The 25,167-nt window shown below is 31.1% G+C and overlaps 3 protein-coding genes across 4 annotated transcripts; all 3 read right to left on the reverse strand.

Annotated features, from left to right (window-relative positions):
- Position 1: 1 nt before the first annotated feature.
- Positions 2–6,302, reverse strand: LOC127240307 (trans-resveratrol di-O-methyltransferase-like). Its single transcript, XM_051258895.1, has 3 exons — positions 5,322–6,302; positions 2,214–3,389; positions 2–442 (listed from the first exon to the last, which is right to left on the reverse strand). The coding sequence occupies exons 1-2, from the start codon at positions 6,300–6,302 to the stop codon at positions 3,081–3,083; spliced, it is 1,290 nt and encodes a 429-aa protein (XP_051114852.1). The 3' UTR covers positions 2–442; positions 2,214–3,080.
- LOC127240305 (probable receptor-like protein kinase At2g42960) lies at positions 6,194–9,975 on the reverse strand. 2 transcript variants are annotated; one of them, XM_051258892.1, is made up of 8 exons: positions 9,368–9,975; positions 8,093–8,896; positions 7,908–8,012; positions 7,618–7,740; positions 7,352–7,522; positions 7,132–7,261; positions 6,802–7,011; positions 6,194–6,648 (listed from the first exon to the last, which is right to left on the reverse strand). In XM_051258892.1, exons 2-8 carry the CDS (start codon positions 8,746–8,748, stop codon positions 6,511–6,513), a joined length of 1,533 nt encoding a protein of 510 aa, XP_051114849.1. In that variant the 5' UTR covers positions 8,749–8,896; positions 9,368–9,975; the 3' UTR covers positions 6,194–6,510. The 2 variants fall into 2 exon arrangements, with proteins under 2 accessions (XP_051114849.1, XP_051114850.1); XM_051258893.1 differs by having other exon boundaries at positions 8,093–8,945.
- A 5,462-nt stretch (positions 9,976–15,437) lies between these two features.
- LOC127240119 (cytochrome P450 724B1-like) lies at positions 15,438–18,582 on the reverse strand. The gene is made up of 9 exons (XM_051258594.1): positions 18,044–18,582; positions 17,525–17,849; positions 17,274–17,426; positions 16,845–17,105; positions 16,490–16,576; positions 16,331–16,409; positions 16,059–16,165; positions 15,837–15,958; positions 15,438–15,753 (listed from the first exon to the last, which is right to left on the reverse strand). Exons 1-9 carry the CDS (start codon positions 18,274–18,276, stop codon positions 15,651–15,653), a joined length of 1,470 nt encoding a protein of 489 aa, XP_051114551.1. The 5' UTR covers positions 18,277–18,582; the 3' UTR covers positions 15,438–15,650.
- Between the last annotated feature and the right edge of the window lie 6,585 nt (positions 18,583–25,167).

Genomic DNA, 25,167 nt, shown 5'->3' on the forward strand with positions numbered 1-25,167 from the left:
GTTCATCCACAATTGTAATATCTTTGTAATCATTTCCGACCAAGCAAATGGCTTATACAAACCCTGATAACTTTATAGCTTAGATGAATTCTATGTGGCTATCATATGGTTAATGGGCAATGAAAAAATAGACTTCTTTCTACCTGCACGTATCCATGCATGCGATGGATCGAGCTAATTTGAAACATTGGAATAATTTCAAATTTTAGAGCACCCGAATATGCAAAACTGTTATCATGTGGATCTTGTTATAAGATTTCTCGACGATGATATGTTACATTAGCTAAAATGCTTCGCGGACCAATGGCTTCATTCCCTACTTGAGTCAATGAAGATATATTTATCAATCTACATCGATCTTTCCCTACGGAGGCATACTATCCATGTAAGCGTTGAAAAGCTCCAAACTCTTGAGTATGAAGCAGCACAGCCATTTCGACACCTGGATAAAGAGGTCAAGAACAATTTGATGATATAATTCACAGTTAACTGATCAAACATTAGTCTAGTTGCAAAGCCAAGGACAAGAGCCAAAAACTATATATGTGCTTATTCATGCAATAGTTTATGCATCATTCATATGAAGATTTAAAATTGTGTAACCACAGACATAAAGATGTATTTGTTAAGTTGTTTATCGTTCCTATGTTCTTAAATTTGTTACATGACAATGTAATAAGTTGGGTAGATCTGGCGTGTATGCTTCCAATCTACATACAAAATGTGCTACCGTAAGTCAGTGTAAGTAATTTATTCGTTATCTTATCAGTTCGTCGCAAACTCCAAAGTTTCTTTGATTTTCGTATTCTTATCAAAAGCCCCCAAAATTGGATCTACTCTTGACGATTCACGCCTTCTTAATCATCAGTAACTATGATCACAACCTTAACACCAACTTCCTCGAGCACAATGATATCTCCTTTAGTTTTGATAAGTTCTTTACCTCGTGTTGTTAAATACCCTTCAAGATTGAGAATTTCTCGATAACCTTCTCCCTTGTTTCACCTTTTCTACTTTTCTTGTTTAGTTCAATGGATTCATCAACAATATTCACTAAATGGTTTTTTAGGACACTATCTTTGAGCTTTCTTGCTTCTAATTCCAATTTGGGGTTGAAGCCTCGTGGCTCTCTTGACATAATTTCTCACTTTCCAGGCCATATAACATCTCTTAATGGATCATGTTTTGTTTAATGTATAGCACCCAAGATGGTCTAAAGTGTTCCTAATGTTAACAAAGAAGTCAAATGTGACAATGTTAGAGCTTAAAGAACTATAAAAATGTAACAATCATAGCCCAAATTTTATATATAAAACTCGTAGAACACATCCCCGGATCACCTCTTTCATGAATAGCTACTATCCATCACTTCCCTAACATTGAAATCTAAGAACTTTGCTTCATTTGCTTACCCAAGTGCAACCATGTCCCCAAATGAACTTGGATCAATGCACCACTGTAATTCAATGTTTCCTCTTGGGCTTAAATCAGATGGAACAATTCATGCTTTCTTCACTATTTCCACCATTTTGAAAATGAAATTAGAAAGAGAGCCACAGTTATGAAGAGCTCGAAGACATCTGGAAAATTGAGATTTACCCCAATCTCAATGTTAACAATTGTCTCCAACCTTTGTCCTCAATTCCCGCAGACAATCCCAACTGTGTGTCTTAAGATTCAAGCTTCTATGGGTAAGCAGGACAATTAAACATGGAAAGACAGAACCTTTCCCCTCCTAGTAGAACAAAGTAACAAATGAATTTCCAACAACATGCCTAAACGGAAAGCTTCAAACGTCACACACAACATAATTCATTAAATTTCCAGTAACCAATCTCCTTTTTTGTTCTGCCATTTGCCAAATGGCACACACAAAATGTACTTAAATTAACAAAATGAGAAACCATCTTACTAAAATGTCTGGATCCAAAGAGAGATTAAATTCAAGAATTCAAAGTCCATCCTAGCCACCGCACACAAAGAAATCAGATAGCCATCAAAAAGATGAAAATGAAATAAAAATAAATGCAGACAAGAAAAACCAGTCAGTCAGCAGGAGAAAGATCCGGTTTCTACATAAGTAAGCTAAATTCATGGTTCCGTGAAACTAAACCTAAACCCAAAATTATCAAGAATCCGTCGCATAACAGCAAAAGCTTAATAGAAAGCAAGATACAAGTTAAAATCCTGTCTTGGCACAGAAAGAACCTTACCTTTAGGAAGAAAACCCAATGTTCCCAGAAAATATAGTTGAACAAGTAATGTCACAGCCATGGACAGAAGCTTGCTTTCAGAGAACCCAAATTAGCCAAAGGGGGTTGGGGTGGGGGTAGGGGTGGAGATGGCAGTGTAAATTGCAGCAGGAGTATGAACACATACAGATTCACATACACAGTATTCGTTCAAAAGGATTTTCTGGGTGAGACACAGTCTAAATACACTTTTTATTCCCCTTTGGACACAGGGAGAGACAGAGCGCCAGACAAACAGCTCTTACTCATGGAAACTCACTCCTATCTGTAATGTAATTGGGGTGTGTGTCTCAGAGAAGAGAGAGAGACAGAGAGAGAACGCGCGGGCAACACGAATCACGAGGAACAGGAAAGGGTGTGGGAGAGAGAGAGATGTGGACAAAGCGAAAAGGTTAAAACTTGGGTAAAACTAAAGGCCATAATTTCCTCTGCCTTGTCTTCTTAAATTGTAGGCGCCTCTTGTTTTTACCGCTGTCTCATCCTTGCCCTTGCCTTGTCTCTTTTTGCCATTTCTAATTTCTTCGTTTTTGTGAATCCTCTTTTTCTTCCCAATTTTCTTTTCAGCATTCCCATTTATTGTTTGTTTCAGTGAAGCTGCTGAAAGAATACTTACCGTGTACATAATCCATTGTCGAATGCCACGACAACAAGAGGTGATTGAAGTTCAATTGCCCAAAATTCAATTACAAGAATGATTCAATCGGCATTAAAGACAAATGTTGAAACTGAAAAGAAAGAATCTTTGCCCAAGAAACAAGATTCTCACCATTCTTGTGGACTTATTCGAACTTAAATTTTGCTTAAAACTCTCAAATTCTGTATGACCCATCATGGATATACCTCAATAAGACATCGAAATCCCAATATTGGAAAGATTTTGTAGCCACTGAATCCAGCATCAAGGAATAGTTTTGCCCACTCTTTTTGGGTCCTTTCTCTTCCAGGGACGAGAACTAAATCCTCCATGTCGAAGAAAAGTTGAGTTTCATACGCCCTTTGGTTTTGATTGGCACTGCTTTCGTCAACCACCGTCTCGATGATCATCACCTTTTCTCCTTTCCCATGGCCTCGGATTGCTTCTTTGCATTTTTTTAGGATTTTGAGACTTTCACCGTCGTTCCAGCAATGTAATATCCACTATATTGGAGGATACATTTATTTCAAATTTTTATTATACAAATGAAAATTGATATTTCAAATCAACATAATTTATTTGTTATATTATTATTTGAATTTGTTATATTAAATAAAAATAAGAGAAAAAAAGAATCAAAGATCAAAGTCTATATGAATACAAGAACATTCTTTTGTAGATACATGTTACTTGATGAAAATTTAAGAAAATTGATTAAATTCTATTATACAAAATGTGTCGCTGCTGTAGTTGTGTGTGAATTTTCTATTATTGTTATTTTTTAATAATTGTATAAGATTTTTTTCAATGAAAATTTTGAATTTTTTTTTTTTTTTTTTTTTTTTTATGGATATTTGTTCAGCAAATAAAAATGGAAGATCACTTTTAAGGACAGAGATACACACTACATAGCTAGTTTCTTGATTGTACGGACATGTTTCATGTGTTTTTTTTTTTTTTTTTAATCTGTAAGTTGGATATAGTATTTTCTCTTTATCTATAATTTTGAACTTTTGATTCGCCTTGCAAATCTTGATGATTAGACTAGGTTCATGCTAGGGCCCACTTCATATAGGGCCTTAATTTATATATCATTAATATTCTTTTGAACCCTAAATCACCCGCAGCATGTGTACTGTGATTGAACTTTTGGGCATAAATTTTAAATTTGGTAAATTATATAATATTTTTTGGATTTTAATGAAAATTTACAAAATGTTTAGTTTTTATTTTAATAAGTGAAATTACTTTCTCATACATTCAAAAGTTTGAACTAAACACTCTCTTTCAACAAATATAATACTTAGGTGTAAATTATATATAAGTTTTATACTAATAAAATAGATCAATATATTAAATAGACTTTTTTAATAAAATAATTAATTAATTAATTTTTCATTTTATAATTTTTTTAAAACAAATTATTATTTTATTTTACCAAAATTATAAAAATAAAGAATTGATAATTTATTTATTTTATTAAAAAATATAATATCTCAGTCCTCAACTAATTTGCCCACTTTAATTATACACCAAGTTTTAAACATTAAATTTACTAGTAAAAATAATTATAAATTAAGAATAAAATGACTAGAGTTTAAATAAAATAAAATTTTAAATTTTAAATTTTAAAATTTTATTAAAGTATATAATTATATTTAAAAAAATATATATTATTTGAAATATTCGAAAATAGAAAAAGCTGGTGGAAGGAATACTATTTAAGATCTTTTACTTTTTTTTTTTTTTTATATATAAAATTTACATAATATATAAGTCTATATTTACCATCAAATTTTAATTCAACACAATTGGATTTTATGTAATAAATAAAATACTATATATTTTGTGTATTTTTACTTAAATGCAAAGAAATATTGTACTCTCTCCGTTACAATATAATAGTCTTATTTTACCATTATTTTCCATTCCAAAACAATAGTCTTATTTTCATAAATAACTATATTCATAAAAGCTTTTTCATTTTTATTACACAATTGTCACTATTTTTTACACTAATACACTCACAAGAGCAAAAAAGTCTTTTATTTATACTTTTTTACCGACTACCAATATAATATCAATATTCCTTAAATCTCGTTTTCAACTCAATCAAGACTATAGTTATGCGACAAAGGGAGTATAATTTATCTTTTTAATTTTTCATCTTAATATGTACTTTTTATTATATAAGTAAATAAAATATTATTATTAGATTATTAAAAAAAAACCATAAATTTATTAAATGGAAAAAAATATTTAGTTTTATAGTTTAGATAATAATAAATCAATTTTGTATTATTTATTTATCTTTTTTCTGAAGAGTATGTTCAAAGATTTTATTTTTATTTTCTTTAAAAAGTTTGTTTAGTAGTGAATATACTTGGCAGGCAAAGCATTGGATTTTAAAATTAGTTAGTGTCGAACGTAGGTACCTTCATCAAAACTGCACTCGCCGGAGGAATAAACTCAAACATATCTCCGGCGACAAAATTCAGGTTTCCGCTCCCTACCAAGCCACCGACGACGTGCGGAAGATCAAGAACTGTGCAGCGCATCTCCGGGAAAGCCGCCGCAATTGCCTTGGCCAGCTCTCCGGTGCTTCCTCCGACATCCACCATCGACTCCAACCCTTCCAACAATCCTCTCCGATCCCTAACAAGAACATCACCCACCAGCCGCGCGTCGCTCGCCATCGCCTCCTTAAACAGGAGGTCAAACGCCGCCGCCGCCGCCTGCTCGCTGCTGCTTTCCCCGTCCCACCTGCTCCTCCCGTTGGCCATGTCAAACGGCGTCGCCGTCGCCGCCGACGCCTCGTCGTCCTCCAGCCATCTGCTCAAAGACTCCCATGGATTCATCAGAACCGGACTGAGAAAGGACAGCACGAATGGAGCTTGGCTGAAACGGTCGCCGGCGAGGAGAATACGGGACGACGGAGTAAGCAAGTATCCCACTTTATCTTCTTCCTCATCCCCGCCGGCCGCCGGGGAGATTCGGACCTCCGTTAAGTATCCGGACTGGGTTAAAATTCGCAGCAGGAGGTGAAGACAGCGAACCTTATTGACACTGTGGATGCCGAGGGCGGCGGCGAGATGCCGGAGCGGCGCCGGTTCGCCGTGCCGGTGGACGATGTCGGGGATTCGGAGCTGAACCGCGCAGCGAAGAGACATCGACTTGGCCAGGCCGAGTATGGGATTCAAAATATCAAGCCGTGCTCCGGCGAGTTCGCCGGAGCTTCCTTCTGCATCGTTAGCGCCGATAAGCACCATTTCTGACTTGGAATTTGAAATTTGCATTTTGCCCAGCATACATAATATATAATGTATATAATTTTGTTGATCAACAGGTAGACAAAACATGAGTTCCTCAGCAATTCTGTAATCATCAGTAAGTATAAATAAATACAAATCAAACATCACAATCACAATCACAATCACCTCCTTTTCTCCAACTAAACTCTCTCTGTCTGTCTCGGCACTGCTAAAATCTCAATATATTTCCAGCCGGTTTTTGTCAAGCAAGAAAGAATCTTCCAGGAACAAATTTCCAAACTTGTAAACACATGAAAAAGATGGTCAGAAAAGAATAATTTCACCAGAGTTATGGCGCCCATCGATCAGTCAGTCAGTTGTGGCCGTTGCTCGTCTCTTCCGATGCATGGCTCGCCGACTGGCCGCCCCGGCTTTCCACCTCAGCTGAACCTGCACTCTCTCTCATTGATTCGATCTCCAGGTTCGTCCTGCTCTTCCTATTCCTTCGATCCTACAGGCGATAAAATTCCGACATTTCAAGTAGAATGACATTTCACACATACACTTAAAACTGTACCCGGCAACAAACATGTAATCATCTACCATATATAGAAACACAAGGAAACGACAATGCTGAACCAAATGTATCAATAAAGAATGTCACCTCGCGATAGGGAAATTCATCGGATTCAATCATTTGGACAACCTGACTCATCTTGAGACGTTTCTCTGCATTAGGATCAACACACCTAAGTGCCACTAGAAGCGCGCGTTTCAAAGCTCGAGTCGTGGGCTTAACTTCAAGGTCAGGGTCAACGACCTCCTCTGCTCTCCGGTTCCCGACCATCACTTTCAGCCACTCCACAAGATTAACCTGCAACAGATTTCAATATAGCTTGGTAAAACAACAATCTGCAAACTTTTCAGCCATTCTCCTTTGAGCAGAGCTGTGGTTGCAAAAATTGGGTTTCGGAAAAACTTAATAGTATAGTACCTCAGGGGGCGGACGAGCGTAGTCAACAGGTTCTCTTCCGGTGACTGCTTCTAATAACAGAACACCAAAACTGTAAACGTCGCTCTTTTCGTTCAACAAACCACTATTTGCATATTCGGGAGCTACATAACTACAATCAATGTAGAATCCTAATTGTGAAAATCCCAAATAGGTGCAGACTCAAATATTTACGTATAAAAATGCTGAGAAAAGCAAATACCCGAACGTGCCCATTACTCTCGTCGTGATATGGCTTTCTCCGGATTCCAACAGCTTAGCCAAGCCAAAGTCAGAAACTTTCGCATTGAACTCGTCATCAATCAAGATGTTACTGGATTTTATGTCGCGGTGGACGACTTTCGGCTCTATAGACTCATGCAGATAAGCAAGCCTGGACAAAACAACAGCAAAATTATCGATCTTGGTCAGATTTAGAATAAGAAAACACTGGTGGTCTAAGTACTCATTAGTTAGAAAAATATTTACGCCTTTGCAGTCCCGAGTAGAACTTTCATGCGGGCTTCCCATGTCAAGATGCCTTGCTGTCTCTTTGCCCCATGAAGCCACTGCTCCAGATTTCCATTGTTTACATACTCGTACACCAACATCCTTCGAAATTAAAGTAATGCAAGTTCAGCTAAAAGAAAACACAAACTAATATATCACTCAAGACCATAAAACCTAAAGGAGAAAGAAAAAAGGAAACAAATTGGAACGTAGTAGTGCATAAAAGCTAATCAAAGTGGGCTTAAAGTATAATCTCATAGTCGACTCACCTGTGAACCCCTTCAATGCAATAACCAAGAAGCCGAACAAGATTCTTATGCCGAACATGGCCAATGGCCTCCACTTCGACCCTAAACTCTTTCTCAGCTTGCCCACTGCAACATAGTTCAACCATAAACAGCAACACGACAAAATCTTTGGCGAAAAATGAAACATGATAGAGACAAGTACTCACAGATTATTAAGAAGTTTCTTAACGGCTACCTCCGTGCCGTTGATCAATTTGCCTTGATAAACAATACCATATCCACCTTCCCCGATAATACACTCAGCAGAAAAACGATTCGTTGCTATTTCAAGATCTCTAAGTGTGAACCAATGGCCCCACCCTAGGTGAGATATTTCTGGCAAGCCAACTAATGGAGATGGCGCGGCAATCCCATATGACTGAGAAGATTGCTTTCTGGCATGGCCATAATTCAACAGTTCATCGCCGGACTGAGAACTATAAGTCCTTTCATGATGATAAATTGAGCTGCATTGACTAATGGCATCAGCGTCGCTCGATTTATTCCTGCCCAAATGTACCAGCATCTTCTCTGAGTTCTTGTCACTTGATTTATCATTTACAGTCAAAACTACACTTTCTTGATGATCATGTGCACTTTGATTTCCAACACGATCGACCCTGATTTCCTTTGAAATGTTCGGTATTTGGTAGCCCGAATGCTTATCCGAGGTCCTTCTAGATTTCCTTCGAAACATTACCCATATTGACAAGATCCCCAGAATAAGAACAATGAATGCACCCACAGATGTGCCAATGAGAACCCATAGTTTTACACCCCAATATTTCTTCGACAATTCACCGCTTAAATTTCCGGAGGGCATTTTCGACAGCTAGGCAACAACAAAAAGTTCTCCTTGTCTTACGTTATGGACAATAACTAAACCATTGAAAGATATAATTCCAAGAACCAGTCAGATTATCCAAATCTCTATCGGTTTCCAATTGGACCTTCAAAAATCTCTAATGCTCCTGCCGGAAAAGGAAGACGATGTTACTGCACACTGATTTGAATACAACACTGCAATCCCAGCAACAACTAATGGATTCATTACAGGCTACAGAGCACTAATCTACACCTACTAATGAAACTCAGACGAAAGTAAACATGGCGATGAAAACCACAGCAAAAGATCAATTATCCTCAATGAAAGCAGAAAAACCTCACTTCATCTATAATTTTCAGACAAACAAACAAAAATCATCCAATCAACGAAAGCCTCATCTATTTTAGGGAAACCAAATACACAGAAATCTAAGAATTTCATAAATCAAACATAATGGCGCGCAGATTAAACAGAGAATTGAAGCCGATATCCGAATCTAAAGTTCTGGGGGTTAAAAGATAGCAAAATCAAGCAAGCATTCACATGATCCAAGTAAAGGGAACATAAATAATCGAATCCAGATGCAAATCCATCGAACAGCGAATCAAATACATACAGTCATACAGAAGGAAGCAGCCGACTCCGCAAGTGATCTGAACTCACGCCTCTTGACCTTCCCCGGAGGAGAAACAATAAGGTCACCACCTAGATATTAACGACGGCTGAAACACCTCCGAACCCCCAATGGCGATGCGAAATGCACCAAAGGAGGACCAGAAAGTAAACAAAATAAAAAAGGGAACAGCCCAAAAGAAAGGTTAGCAGCGGAGGAGGAGTAGTTTAGAAGCAGAAGGTAGTGGGCCAAAGAGAATTCCAGAAAATAATAATAAAATTGCAATTGCCAGAGCAAATTCCTTTTTCTTCTATTTTACTCACAAAATTTCCTTGCGGGGACAAAAATCTGATCTTTGTTGTAGCAGTATTTTAATGGTGGAAGAATATCAAGAGGTGGGGTGGTGTGTTACAGTACTAATCTATCTATATAGCTATCTATTTATCTAATGGTGAGGTGAGGTGAGATTTGGGAGGGCAGAGTGGGGAGGTGCCTATTAATAAAAGCAGAGTTGGGTGATGATGGTAGGTGGGGGAGAGAGGGAGGCAGGGAGGGCTTTGTGAGGACACATCCAAGAGGAAAACTTAAAAAAAGCTGGAAAGAAAGATCGAAAGCAAGCTTGATTTGCAATGGAGAAAACCAGACGGTGACAGACATATATAATAGTAGTAAATAGTAAAGTAAAAAAAAAAGGTGGTGGGGGGAGGGGGTGGTTGCACAAAGAACTACATTTATTGCTGTAGCGAGAAAAGAATATTATAGGAAAAGTTGAAACAAACACACAGAAAAAGAAAATATATCAAAAATATAAAATTATTCAATATTTACATTTTTTTTTGTATGTATTTACAATAAATTAAAATACCAAAATACTTTCAAAATATACCTAAATATAATTAATGACAGATAGTGACCTAACTTTGCATTTAAATATATTTAACAGAAATATATTAGTAGATAAGATGTTTTAAATAAGATTATAAACATAAAAATACAGATAAGCTTTGATACTAGTAATTTTTAAAAAATATTCTATCAAATATTTATTTTTTATTTAAAATATTACATTAAAAATATTTTTATATATACAGAATATTACATAAAATATGTATTTGTATAATATTAAATATTTATTTATTTTTATTTAAGTTTGTAAGATAGTAAAAAACTGTATTTAACGTAACCTTAATTAAGAGTTTTCATATTCCATATATGAGTTTATGTTAATCCAAAAAACCAATTTATTTTTTTATATATATATAATCTATAATCTTTGTATATGTATACGCACTTACGTATTGTTTTTAGTACAATTTATTTTATTTTATTTCTTGATAAAAAAAATATATATATATTATTATAGTATGTGAGTCTGAGAGACTTCCCTTTTTAAAATTTGACCATAATTTATTGTGGAGCATTTAATTTCGTTGTCACAAGATTTTATATTTATAGTATTTTTAATGCTATAGAGCTAATCGTGGCATCCAAACTTAAGAGAGCTTCTTTAACGTAATTCCAAAGAAATGGATTTGTTCCTAAAAGATAGTCTGGTGATGTAAGAGTTGGATTTGTGACCGTAAAGTTATGGGTTCAAAGCTCTGATGTCTCATGTCATCTACCACTTCCCGCCGTCCAATTATGTATTTATATTTTTGAGCATAAGCTTTAGAATAACTACATACTTTTTGTAACATTTAGTCTCTATAGTAAAATGAAAATTAAAAATATTTGTTATGAGTGCTCAAAAAAAGTGACAATAAAATTAGATACAAAAATAGAGTAATTTTTATTCAAAATTCATAATCAAATGGTTAGGCTTTATATTTACATGGAAGTTTCTGAAATGTTGAACATTTTGAAAAATAGTAAAAATTTATATATTTTATTTGATTTTTTTTTTTTTTTTTGAAAATTTTGTAATTTAATATTTTAAAAAATATATGTATTACTTATGGAACAACACAAATGTTCCAAAAATTTGTATAAGCAGAGCTTTATAATTTTTATAACAAATTTTCAACTATTAATAAATTAAAGTAGATAAAAATACCAACTTAGCAAACATGTGAGTATATTTGCTTAGTACTTATAATTTAAATTATTTTTGTTGTAACTTGTGAAAAATATAAAAAATTAAATAAAATGTGAAAATTAAAATATTTTTGATATTTCTTAGATTTTTATTATGGACAAAGAAACACCGAGATAAAGGAACACAATCAAACAAACTCATTCCTCCGTACCTCCCATTATATATATATATATATATATATGTGCGCGCGCTTTTGTGTTAAATTCATTTATTTTAAATTATTTTGGAGTTTAATTTTTTTTTTATTATACAATAATTGCAATTTTCTATAAGAATATATATATATATATTTTCCAAAATATTACGTTTAAATCATTGTCCAAATAAAAAGTTAAACCAAAAAACAAAAGTAAACTAAAAGAACATAATAAGTTCTACCTGTGTGTTTTCTTTAGGTTAAGTTTGAAAATTTTGGTTTGAATTTGATATTCAAATAATATTTGATAAGATATTTTCGTGACAAGAGAAAAATATACTATTTTTTCGAAAAAACACAGAATCCAAACAATAAAATTTTTTTTTAAAAAAAATTAATCAAAGAAACAGATCCAATTACTTTTATATATATTCTTTTCAAAACATATATTTAATCATTATTTATTTAAGATTGGTTCAAATGTTAATTTTGATTTGAAGTTTTTTCATTTATTAGGGAGGGTAGACAACTGTGATATGGTTGGTTTTAGAACGTTGCTACTTAATTATAAACAACAATGTGTTACTATCTAATTTATTTCAATATATAAAGTTACTCAGCTGTCACATGATCTTTCATGTAAATAAATTAATAATTGAAATATATATTTATATGGCTGTAGTCTGTAGACGAAACCCTGACAGTATATTACTGTAGATAGTAAGTAAACATATAAAATATAAGCTAGAAATCAACACTATAAAATAATACTATAAATACAATATATATATATATATATAAATGGATAATATATTAAATAGTCTAATAATACATGTTACAATTAATATTGTGACAAGATATATGTTAATATAAAATATATGTATTATGTTTTACGGCACATTTGTCAATTTTGTCCTGTCATTTTCCTTAATTAGGTGCTAATCCTGTAAGTTGCAATAGTTAGCCACTTTGGTATTGTCATTCATTAGCATGTCAAATTTATAATAATAAAATTAAGGGTGTGTTATTTAGAAATTTAATTTTGATTTTGATGTTATTTTTATAAGAGAGAATATTATATTAATATAAAAAAAATCATTATGAACTCATAGTAAAATAAAAATGAAATCAAACTAAAAAAAAAAAAATAGACGGACCTAGTTTGTTAGGTTATGAATTTTGTTTGCCATGGATGATTCACCTAGTGCGATTTATTTTATTGAAACTAATTAACAGGCTATTAAGTTCCGTCACGATTTACTCAGCTCTTAACAATTGCAAATTATCACATTATCAAATATATATATATATATATATACAGGGGGGACTACATGGGACTAGAAGGTCAACTGACCCCAACCCTCAATATATATATTTATGTAAATAATAATAAAATTATGTATTCTATAGTAATTAGTCATTCCTAATTTTTTATTTTGTAAAAATATTAAATTTTATGTAATTTTATTGAGTATTTTTTCTAAAACATATAAAGTTTCCAATTTTTTTTTTTTTTGCCGGTGTATATTATAAATAAAAAAAAACAACATTGAATTGATAATAAAAAATCAATTTTGTCCCCCACCCTCTAAATTTTTACTATTGGTTTTGTCACTTATATATATATGTATATCTATGACATCTAACAAAATTTTAATTTAAAAATCTAAAAAATATATATATAATGCAGACGTGTAAACAATTATTTTCATCTTTGTTGGCCATATTTACACTATATAATTTAAATAAAATTATACTACTATTAAAATTTCCTTTTAATTAAAAATATGTATATATATATTGTTTAACATATTGATGGGTCAGGCCCAAAAGGGCCAACAGAAATATAGACTAAATTGAGCCCAATTTCGTTTTCACTCTTGGGCCGAAAGACAAACATTAAAAAATGTTCAAAAACACTCAGAAACAACAAATAAACATACATGCTTCGGCATGTGTTTGTATGTTAATTTAAATTAAAATTTTTGTTATTTATTTTATACTATTACCAATAAAAATATATTATTTTTAATAAAATTTTATATTAAAATTTTATTTAAACCAACATTGAAACTTTTACCTTAATTTTAAATAAAAACTAATCAAACCCTATATATGTTTATTATCATTGATTAGTTTTTATATTATAATTTGTAACGATAAATTAATCGATCGTGGGTAGTTTAAATGTCTTAATGAGAATTTTTTAAAAACTACTTTAATTTAGATTTAAATAATACAGAAATAATGGATTTTATTAAGCCCATTAATAGATAATGAATAAATACCTTATCCTATGTAAGGCTTTTGTGCTGCATTTAGATATGTTTGTAAATTTTAATTTGGGATTAGTAAAAAATTAAATAAAAATACATGCTATAAATGGATGTTGAATATGATAATTTATATTGAAAGTATAGTATTTATTAAAAAATAAATTCTTAAAAATATCAAAACAAAACTTTTTATTATTATTAATTTATATATATATAAATTTATATTCAAAACATTCAATGAATTAATCTTTATTTATATCAAATTAAATAATTATCTCAATTAAAAACTTTAGTTATTCAAAATTTAAATTAAACACAATTTCCAAATCGAGAAACAAACACGCCCCTAAGCCCTTAAGGTTTATAAACAATTTCTTTTTTTTTTTTTCTTTTTTTTTTTCCGGAAATCAGCAACAAATGCATGTTATTTATATCTAAAGTTTATTATAATTTAGGGAATATTTCTTTTACACCAAATCTTAAATTTTTATTAGATAGACTGTGCGTTTTTTAAAAAGAAAAAAAATACTTTATTTTTTACAAAATCTCATCATATATTATTTTAATATCCAACTCAAACCAAAATTTTCCTAAATTTATTTAAAAAAACATACCCTAAATATAATTTTTACTATATTACAACTTCAAACATATATAATTCCAATTAACTATATATATATATATATATATATATATGGTATATTCCAAATTGCTAATCCCATTGCCGCCCAGCCATGAAAGACGAAGCAAATTAACTTTTAGTAATAATAATAATAATGAAGTTGGCAAATAAAAACAGTTTGTTGTTGATTAGAACACGACAGATTCATTGGCCTGCTGTTGCTGCTTCTGCAACTGCATCAGTCTGCAAGCTAAGCAGCAATGCAATATTGCTGTTTTCCACTTCGATAAAATCAAGAATGCAAGAACCCCTCCTCTCTTCCTACAATATATATATATATACCATAAATTAAAAATCTTCCATAAGTTGTTTTAATTTCACACCAAAGAACTAGCCAGAGAGATATACATACATACATATATATATATATATAGAGAGAGAGAGAGAGAGAGGGAGGGAAAGTGGGGATCAAATGGAGGGCAGGAACTGGTGGTGGTGGCCGTGGACATGGACACGGAGTTCATCATCTTCATTAATGAAAAAGAATGTCAAGCTTCGAGTGTGGATCGTGGACGATGTTCTTTTTAAGATTGTTTATGTCCTTGAATCCATCCTTCTCGTCTCCGCTCTATGTCTCTTCTACCTCTGCTGTGGCTGCCACATCTGATCTTTTTTCTTTTTCTTTTTAAATTACACATCTTCTCTGATTCATTTTATTTTGGAAAATATGACCTCATCCAGACAGACACCAACGAACTTTTCTTGATCAAATTTGATTATTGTTATTATTATTACATTATTTGCATTGATGTACGGATCTTTTCTCAGCTTCCCTAATTAATTAGGTTTTCTACAGGTCTAAAATTCAGCAGATTGTATTCATTTATTATTGTTATTATTCTTTCTGCTGGTCATACTGCATGGAAATTTTCATACACGATTGACAACTGTTTATTGAATTTAAAGAACATTAAAATGAAATTAATTATACAAAAAAAAAAAAAAAGCCTCTACTAGCCTTACAAGCTTGCTCTTCCAAAACCCAATTTATCTTCTCTGGATGGTAAATTATTCTCACCATCATAGGACCTCATGTAATGGAATTGATCCATTCGATTATGTTTCAAATATTACATTATGCAATGCAAAACGGCTGTTCAGCTGTCGATGTGCGAGCTGGATTCTATACTTAACTTCAACCCTTTGCGAAACTCTACGTAAGGGTACGCAATCGGCTGCTCCCCGTCTTCGACTTTCCATCTTCAAGAAAACATCGATTAGTCAGTAGCTATAACTATGAGGGCTTGTAATAAAAATAAAACTAGGGCTTGCAGATGCATTACCTATAACTTTGTAAGAGATGATGGAGAAAAAAGGCAACCTCAACTCTTGCAAGTTCGAATCCCGGGCAGCATCTGGTTCCTCCCCCAAATGGAGTGAACTTCTTGCATGCTTGATCTTGTGTCTGTAAATTAAATTCACGTTATTTTCGACTGTCTTAATTCTTTCAAATTTACACAAAATAGTATCAAAAACTGAAACTTTGTAAGGTTGGATGACTGTACCTTCCACCTCCATGGATTAAAGTTTAGGGCAGCAGCGTGGAGAGAAGAGTCGAGATGAACTGCGGAGAAGACTGGTAGGACCTTCCAACCCGATGGAATTATGTATTCTGGGCCATAGCCACCACGCATGCATGTTATATATATATATATATATAATAATCCAGATGACAAAAGTAAGAGCACTAAACAAGGAACTTAATTGAGATATAGCAATTATAGATCAAGTGTATGTATATGTGTGAAAAGGGCCACCAGTATATATAAATAGAGACCTTTAAATTTGACATCTTTGATCGCCTTTCGGTGGACAAATTTAACAATGTTTCCATATCTCAGAGCTTCATTTATGACCTGTGTTCCAAAGGCCCACAAAGTTTAGTTCTTAATGAAGGCGATAATAATGCCATTATTCATATATGTAATGATCTTACACTATGTGTAAACTCCATCTGTTTGTAATCTTCCCAGTTCAGAAACTCGCCCTTTCCCTTCCTAGTTCTAATTTTCTGATGCTCTTGCTGCGATTTTATTGTAAGAAGAAAGAAATCAAGAATCATTCAGAAGGGTTGACTTAATTCCCTCCGTGAAATACGGACTATTTAAACAAAAAAAAAAAAAGGGACTTTGTGTAGTATAGAGAAATCACTAAAGAGAACCCCTCGGAACATTTTTATAATATGGTCTTCATTAAAGTAACATTAAATTGATTTAGGTATTTTATAATGCAAGTTAAAGACATAAACAAACTTTAAGGAAGTGGTGTGTGTTAGGTTCTTTCTAAATTACCTTTAGTTGTTCAACGGCTAGGGGGAATTGATCGAGGAAAAAGACCACCATTGACAAGAGAAGAGAAGTGGTCTCATACCCACCAAGAAGAGAATCCAACACAAAACTAACTTTTTCGTCTTCGGATAAGGTATCCACACAGATCAGTATCTCCAAGAAATCACTGCTCATTCTCTGCCTAGAGTTTCCATCAACACTTGTTTTTCTTCTTCTTCTTTCCTCTATGATTGCTTTCACAGTTGAAGATATTCTATTTCTAGCCTGTAAAGGAAATTTAAAGTTATCATCAGCACATGCACACTTTCTTTTCATTTTTTCCTTTTATCGAATGTGCGTCTGTGTGTGGGTTTTCAGCCCTCAGAAAAGCAAAAAAATTATATTCCATTGGATTGGATCGATGATCAGAAATAATTAATCAATCAACAAAACCTTAACAGCTCTTGCGTATGGAGTTCCAGGGATGTAAATGGGGAGAGAAATCAGGCCTTTCATGAACGTCAAGAAATCCTGAAGAATCTCCTTCGTGTGTGCCTCGTCAGGAGCCAAGCCAAGAACCTGCTTCACTATTACATTGAACGTGTACTGTAATAATAATAACCAACCAAAATTACATTAGAAAAATGATAATTACAAATCGATCGAATTCACGAAAACCTAAATTAAAATTTTTCAATAACGACCTTTCTGGCTTCCTCGGAGAAGATGACCTGGTTTCTGCCTTTCCATGTACTAAGAATGAGCTGGGCAGTGTTCTCAATATCGCTTAGGAAATCAGGTTTAGATTTGATTGTAGTGATGAGCGAAACAGCGACGTTCCTGAGCCTCCTGTGGGTTTCCCCGACAGCGACGAGCATAGAATTCTTGCCGAGGATTCCATGGATGGGCTTGGGATAGCTTCCTTTGAACAACCTCTCTTCGTTGTTGAGTATGTAGTAGTTGAGTTCTTGGTCACATGAAACCACCGTGGGGGAGAAGAACAGATGGGATTTGAACACTTTCCCATACCTAAAATTATATTAATTCATTCATCAAAAGTGAAGTGATTGATGTCTGCGTGCAGACAGCAGCTTTATGCACAACCCCAATAAAGAAACATGATTACTACTACTACTACTAAAAACTCCTCCTGCTGAGATGCTTAATTACGATTGTATGTATGTATTATGTATATATATATATATGTATATTTGTATGTATACCTCGAACAATGGTCTTCCAAGAAAGCCCCAGTTGAGGTCGATGGATGAGGCTTTAAAAAAGCTATGGTTTCTCCGACAAGAGGCCAGCCAAAAGATCCCTTGGGGATGTTCGGATGCCTCACCAAAAACAAAGGCAAGAAACAACACAAAATCACCACTCCCACCAGAAAACCCACAGACCCAGAAACTACCACAAAGACCACCCACCCCCCTCCAACAATTGCCATATTCATTTCTTGATTGATGATCCTCCTACCTCAGAGATTGAATATGGAGTAATATATATATATGTGTATCTATGTATCAGTATCAATAGTAGTGCAGATAAAAACTGTTTGAGACGTTGCCTATATCCTGACAGACTATATATAGACAGAGGAATTAATAATGTCGATCTAATTAAAGATGAAAATAAAAAGGGGATCTTTTTAGAGGTTACTACGGTCGGTGGTGAAGTCAAGACTGACCATCAATATGCCATGGGAAATGAAATGAGATCAACATCTAGCTAGCTAGCCTGGGATCTATGCATAATTAACACACAGATAGACTACTGGAGCAGTCAGTGTGCCTGTGTGTAGTAATTTATGACTCAATTTTGCTCCTGTAAAATCAAGTCTGATTTTGTTTTTAATGTTACTGCTACCACTTATTATTGTTTTCTTTCTGATAGTGGTACTATATAAATAATATTTTTGTTAGTTTTTATTAAATATTTAGTATACAGTTGTGGACTTATAATTATACTTTAATATTTGTAGGCATGTCGAATGTTTGATCATCCTTTAACTAACTATATATATATATTAAAGAGAATTTTTACAACAGTTGGGCAGGTTCATGTTGTTTTGGCACATGCCTAATTAACAAAATTTAGTATTTGATCTTTGGACCAAAAAAATTATAGATTTAATATTGTTTATGAAATTTTGAAATACTTTGTGGGAAGTTGTGATGTTGCATGCTATAAAAAATGCTCAAAAGTAAATAGAGTTATGATGACTTATATTTTTTATGATGACTTATTTTTAAAAATAAAAAATTAATACATACTACATTCTTACACTTATTTTTTTATTTCTACAAACTTTTGATTTCAACATTTTTATTGATTCTTGATTCTTTCTTTCTACATAACAAATGGAGATTAGTTTTAGAGGATGTTATCCCTAAAGTAAACTACACAATTACACCCCAAAAAAACTGTAGAAGCAAACCCTTAAAAGATGAAGATAATGCAAGAAACTAAACACATGTGTAATTATCACTCTCGTAAAAATATTATTTACTTTAATGAAAGTATTTCATCTACTTATTATTTAGATAAGAATATAAATGCAAACCAAACATACCCCAAAATTCAAGACTAAGACTAAATAATGGTAAATTACATCTCTATTATCTGTATTTTATTGCATACGTAGTCATTATATCAAACAAATTAATGCATAAAACTTCAACATTTTTGCAACCAAAAAAATAAAGACAAAATAGCAATTCTATATATATATATATATTTGTGGTTTCATAACAATGTGAATTATGAATAAAAAATCTATAAAACATTTTATGTAAGTATATTAATATATACCATTAAATTTAGATCGATGGGGTACCATAATTAGTGCATAAAATTTACAGGACATTGTGTACCCTAACTTTGGGTTAAACATAATTATCACTTAGTCGATTGTTTCCCCACTTAAAGTCTAACATGTCTTCACAAAGTGCATCAATCCAAACCTTTGTCATTTTCGTCCTTTATCACTTTACGAACATTACCATGGATGAACCAACCACTTGAATATTGATGATGCCGATGCATAGAATCGTGCAAATTAATTAATCTAATTATTACTCCTCAAACGCGGCGCATTATATATCATCAAATATCTTTCGAAAAAATGTATAGAAAATAAAAAAACTTATAAAAAAATTACGAGTATGGCGTTGTCGTTTCCAATCATCTAATAGCAAACAAGACATTGAACAAAACCATCTTAAAATGTTGTGATAGCTATGTACTTAAATAAATTGATTTTATTTTTCAATAGTTAATAAGCATATAAAAAGGAAGAAGACTTATAACAGCCTTTCATATATTTAATTTTATTTTACATTGCTTTAGGCCAAGCATGGGGAAATTCCAAATTCTTGTCGTCCAAATTAAGGCTTACTTTAATTTCATTTACTATCTTTGGGGAACCATATGATGCCAAAAACACTACATGATTAAACGACTTTGCAAACCAATGTTTGCAATATTTCTTTCAGTGGTCGAAACTTTTGACAAAAGTTTTCATATGTATTTTGATGTCAATTTCTTGGGATCATGAATAATTTGCTTGTTTTAGGTACACGACTATTTAATGATAAATAAAATGGAATTGCAAATCAAAGAAATATATGGTGCAAAAGTAGAGATTAAAATTTAATGTATATGCATATATTCCTTCCCTCAACTTAATAAATATATACTTATTTTTGTACTGATATTAATAAATATTATATTTCTAATAATAGTTTATTATGATTTTGTGTGTAAAAACTATTTTGCTGATTTAAATAAATATAAATATGAAAATATTTGTAATACATAAAAAGCTTATAGATAAAAATAAAAAATTATTGAGCAAAAAATGGCATAATATTTCTTACAAAGTGAATTTAGAAAATCATCTTCTTATCACACCAAGAAGGTTTCATCTAATATTTTTTAAAGTATAACGAAGTATTATGCAATTTTTAAAGTGCAGAGCTGAATAGTGAATTTGCAGTAAAAATCCCCCAAACAAACACACCTTAAGTATAATTCTTCTGTCTATTAAATTTTTTATTTATTTTGTATTATCCATTAATTTATTATATCAAAATATGGTACAGATTAAAAAAAAATGATAAAAATATTTTTATTAGTGTCTTATAATACAAATATAATTTTATTTGTGTAAACAATTATACATATATAAAAATATTTTTAATGTAAAATATAGTAACCGAAAAAGGTAAATGTTAACTTAATAAGTGGATAGGAAGTATTTATTTACTATTTTTTTATTCATATTTATTTACAATAAATATTATTGATTTTATTATATTTTAAAATTTTAATTATTAATTAAATTTTTAACTATCCTTTATCATCTTTTACTTTTTTTTTATATTTTTTATTTTTAATAAAATAGCTTATTTTTTTAATCTTGTAAATTCAAATTAATTGTATATTATAAACAACAAATTCTTTTTTCTTTTTTTGAACTTGTCATCTCAAGCATTATCCGCTTCAACTTTCGAGATACCACACACTCTTTCCATTTCTTCTCTCAGCAACTCATCAATTTCATGCTTTATACTCATACCATAAATGTACATACAGATACCTTATTAAGCATATATTTTATTATTTTTATTTAAAATATTCATAAATTTCTTTTACTGTTCGCTAGGGTTATCTCATAATGTATGAGATTTGTGTGTGGTTTAATATACTCCATCCGTCCAGCTACAAAGTATAAATGTTTCTATTTTTGGACGTCCAATTACAAAGTAACCATTTTATTAAATATCCCACTTTTTTCCACAAATATCCTTATTTTACATCACACTGTTACTTTTATACCAAAAAGCAAGAGCAAAAATGTCATTACACTACTTTTAGCAACCCACTATAATTAAAATATTATTATTTTTTAAACTCCGCGCCAAAAGTAAATGTACACTTTATCCGTGGACGGATGGAGTAATTTTCTTTTTACATGTTGATTTTTTTTTTAAATAAGTATATTTTTCGAATTTCATACTGTACTTACATGTTGTGATCACACTATTTTTATTTTTTTTAATTTTTTTAAAAAATAATATATTCACTATTATTAATTTTATTTTTTCTTCTCTTAATATGCTATAAATTATATGCTTCAAAATTAATATAATAATCTGTTTATCTTTTAATTCAAAGTATTTTTTTTTATTAGTTTTTTTCTTCTATTCAAAAGTATCTCCCTTTTTATTTTTAATAAAATTAATCATACACTCTATGAACCATTCCTTTAATAGTTTTATTTAAGATGAAATATTATCTAATATTCAAAAAATTTATAAAATGAATGTCTAATCAATTATTTATTTTATTCTTGTTAGATATATTTTGATCCAACCCAATACCAAGCCTAACCCGCAATCCAAAATTTTTTAACCCAACCCGACTCAACCCGACTCGACCCGACCCGCAACTTATAACTCACCATTCCACCCCATTCTCATTTGTGACAGTGTATTTGCGCATTTGGTTTTTTTTTCTCCCTTTGGTTCATCTTCTTCGCGTTCTTCTAAGGTAGTTTGGGGGTTTTTTGCTTCTTCGTCGAAATTGCAGTCGCTCTAGTTCGATTCCTTAATTAAGTTGTTCATCTGGGTGTTCTTTGTGAGGTTTTGAGGGAAATCGGTCGATTAGAGTTTAGGGTTGATCGAGTTCGTCGGTTTGGGATTTTGTTTGGAGGCGGCTCTAAGTGTGAGTCATTAGGTTGTAGACTGAGCCGTAAGAATAGTTACCCCTATCGTTTGTCGAGTCGCTTGGAAATTGCCGGAAGAGGAAGTCGCCGAAGCTGCACCGGAGCCGAAGCACGTGACTTGGTGTGGTCGTCAGAAAAAGCTCGAAAGAGGGAAGTTCGAGTTCTGCTTTCACAATTTTTTGCTTAATTTTGGATTCTGTTTTGTTTGTGTTCTGTAAATTTAATTTTCAGAAAGTCTGTTGTTTTTTTATTTCAATTTGTTGGACATATTCTAGTTGATATTTTCTTTGTTGCTTGACAGATTAAGTATATAAAACACAACCATTCTAATAAAAATATTTAAAATATTTTACCTATATTTGTATAATTAGATAGGTATTTATTACTAAATATCTAATTTTGGACGAATTTTTTTTTTTCATATATTTTAGTTTAATAAAAAAATATTAATATAATAAATAAAATACAAAATATTTTATATATATATGTATATATTTTCTAAAACAAAACAAAATAATCATAAAATTATTTTTATAACGTAAGATTTTCTCGCCACTATCCCTCAAATATACTTTGAATAATTTTAATGGTCTACTATTTTGCTTATATCCTTTATTATATCTTGAACTTAAAAGTATTATTTAGGATGGAGAGACGGGGAGAGCGGCGCTGCTGAGAGTGCAACACAACTTTCAAGACAGCACGGGAGGGAGTGTCTGTGTTCGTGTCACTGTCAGTTGGACCAATCTTTTATTACCCTCTGCTCCTTTGACTCTGCACTGCACTGCATAAAGATTAATACTCTCTCCCTCTTCTCTTCCTATTCATATTATATTAAACAATTATTTTAATTCAAAAATTTATTATTCAAAATTAAAATCTAAAACAAAAATCTCACAAATAAATACACCCGATTACTTTTATATCACACTATATTAATAAAAATTTTAGTTATTTTTACTTTATTATAATATAATATTAATATTTCTAAAATTACGTACAAAAAATAAATGAATACCTACTTATTGGATGAAAAGAGTATCAAAATAGAAATGGCGCTCAAATCAAATGATTTGATTATTTAGGATTTGTTTGTATAGTGTTTTTATTTGAATTTGTTTTAAATATTAGATATAGAGAATGATATTGATAATATAAAAAATAGAGTAATACTCCCTCCGTCCCATGTAATATGGATGTATTATTGTAGATACGAGAATTTAAGTAAAGTATAATTAGTAAGTAATTAAGAAATATATTAGTAAAAATAATTATTATTTAGTAAAAATAATTATAGATTAAGATTAAGATAACTAAATAGTTTAATTAAGATTAAAAAAAATTAAAATTTAAATTTTAAAATATGATTAAAGTATATAATTAATTTTTCAAAAAAAAATGACAAATTATATAGGACGGAGGAAAATAAAAAATAGGGACAAATTATGTGAAACGGATGAAATATTTTATATTGAATATTGAATTTTATGAAATGATAATATATATTGTGAATCATGTCTGAAAAAAAAATAAAAAATAGAGGGTGTGTTTTATGTAAAATAATTTGAAGGAATATTTGTTTTTTACATAAAATATTTAAAAATTGTGCAATTAATATAAAAATAATAAATACATATGATATATATATTTTTTGAAAATATATGTGCAAATTAAAAAAAAAAAAGAACAAGCTAAAAATAAAAATTATATTCAAAAACTTTTTAACAAAAAAATAAACAAAAAAACTTGTAAACAAACCCGTAGTCTTACTTTTTCTTGTTTATAGTTCCTATGCTTTTAGAAAGCAAGCCCAACATTGAAATCCAAATGTAGTTTTACTGGGCTGGGCTTCTCTTACATATTAGTTTTTTAAATCTCAATTACCCTATGCAAAAGTAAGATGAACAAAATCTAAACCAATAGTACTTACTCCATCCTCACAACATTATTTATGTTAATGTAAATACGAAAATTTAAGTAAAATATATTTTTTTTTGTCTTTTAATAATTTATTTATTTTTTTATTTTGGTCTGTCTTATAACAAAATATTCATTTTATTTAGTTTAATTTTTTACTTTTGGGTGTGTTTGTTTGGGGGATTGGATTGGATTTATATTATTCATCCAATTTTTTTTCCCAAAAATATCAAATCAAATACCTATTTTTTATTTTTTATATTATACTAAAAATCAATTTTATATTCAAAACATCACATTAACACCTATTTATATCACAAATCTCAACTCAAAATCCAAACTCTCGAACAAACACACCCTTTTATTTATACTATATCTCAATATATAGAAACCGAACAAAGAGAATAATTAATAAGTAATAAAAAATATATTAATAAAAATAATTATTTAAGATATATATTAATTTTAATTAATTAATTAAAAAATAAAAAATTATAAATTATTGAATTTAAATATGATTAAAGCTATAATAATAACAAATTATATAAGATGGTTTGAAATAAAAAAAATTTGGCATTTTTGTGGAACGGAGAAAGTAATGAACAATTTTAAAATATCCTTCACAATGTGTTTGGATATGGGTGCTTAGAAGGTCATTATTTTAAATCTAAAATTATTTATATAAGTAGCTCTTTCGTC

The sequence above is a fragment of the Andrographis paniculata genome, unplaced genomic scaffold (assembly GCF_009805555.1).
Source record: "Andrographis paniculata isolate CXL003 unplaced genomic scaffold, ASM980555v1 Contig79END, whole genome shotgun sequence".
Taxonomy (NCBI): domain Eukaryota; kingdom Viridiplantae; phylum Streptophyta; class Magnoliopsida; order Lamiales; family Acanthaceae; genus Andrographis; species Andrographis paniculata.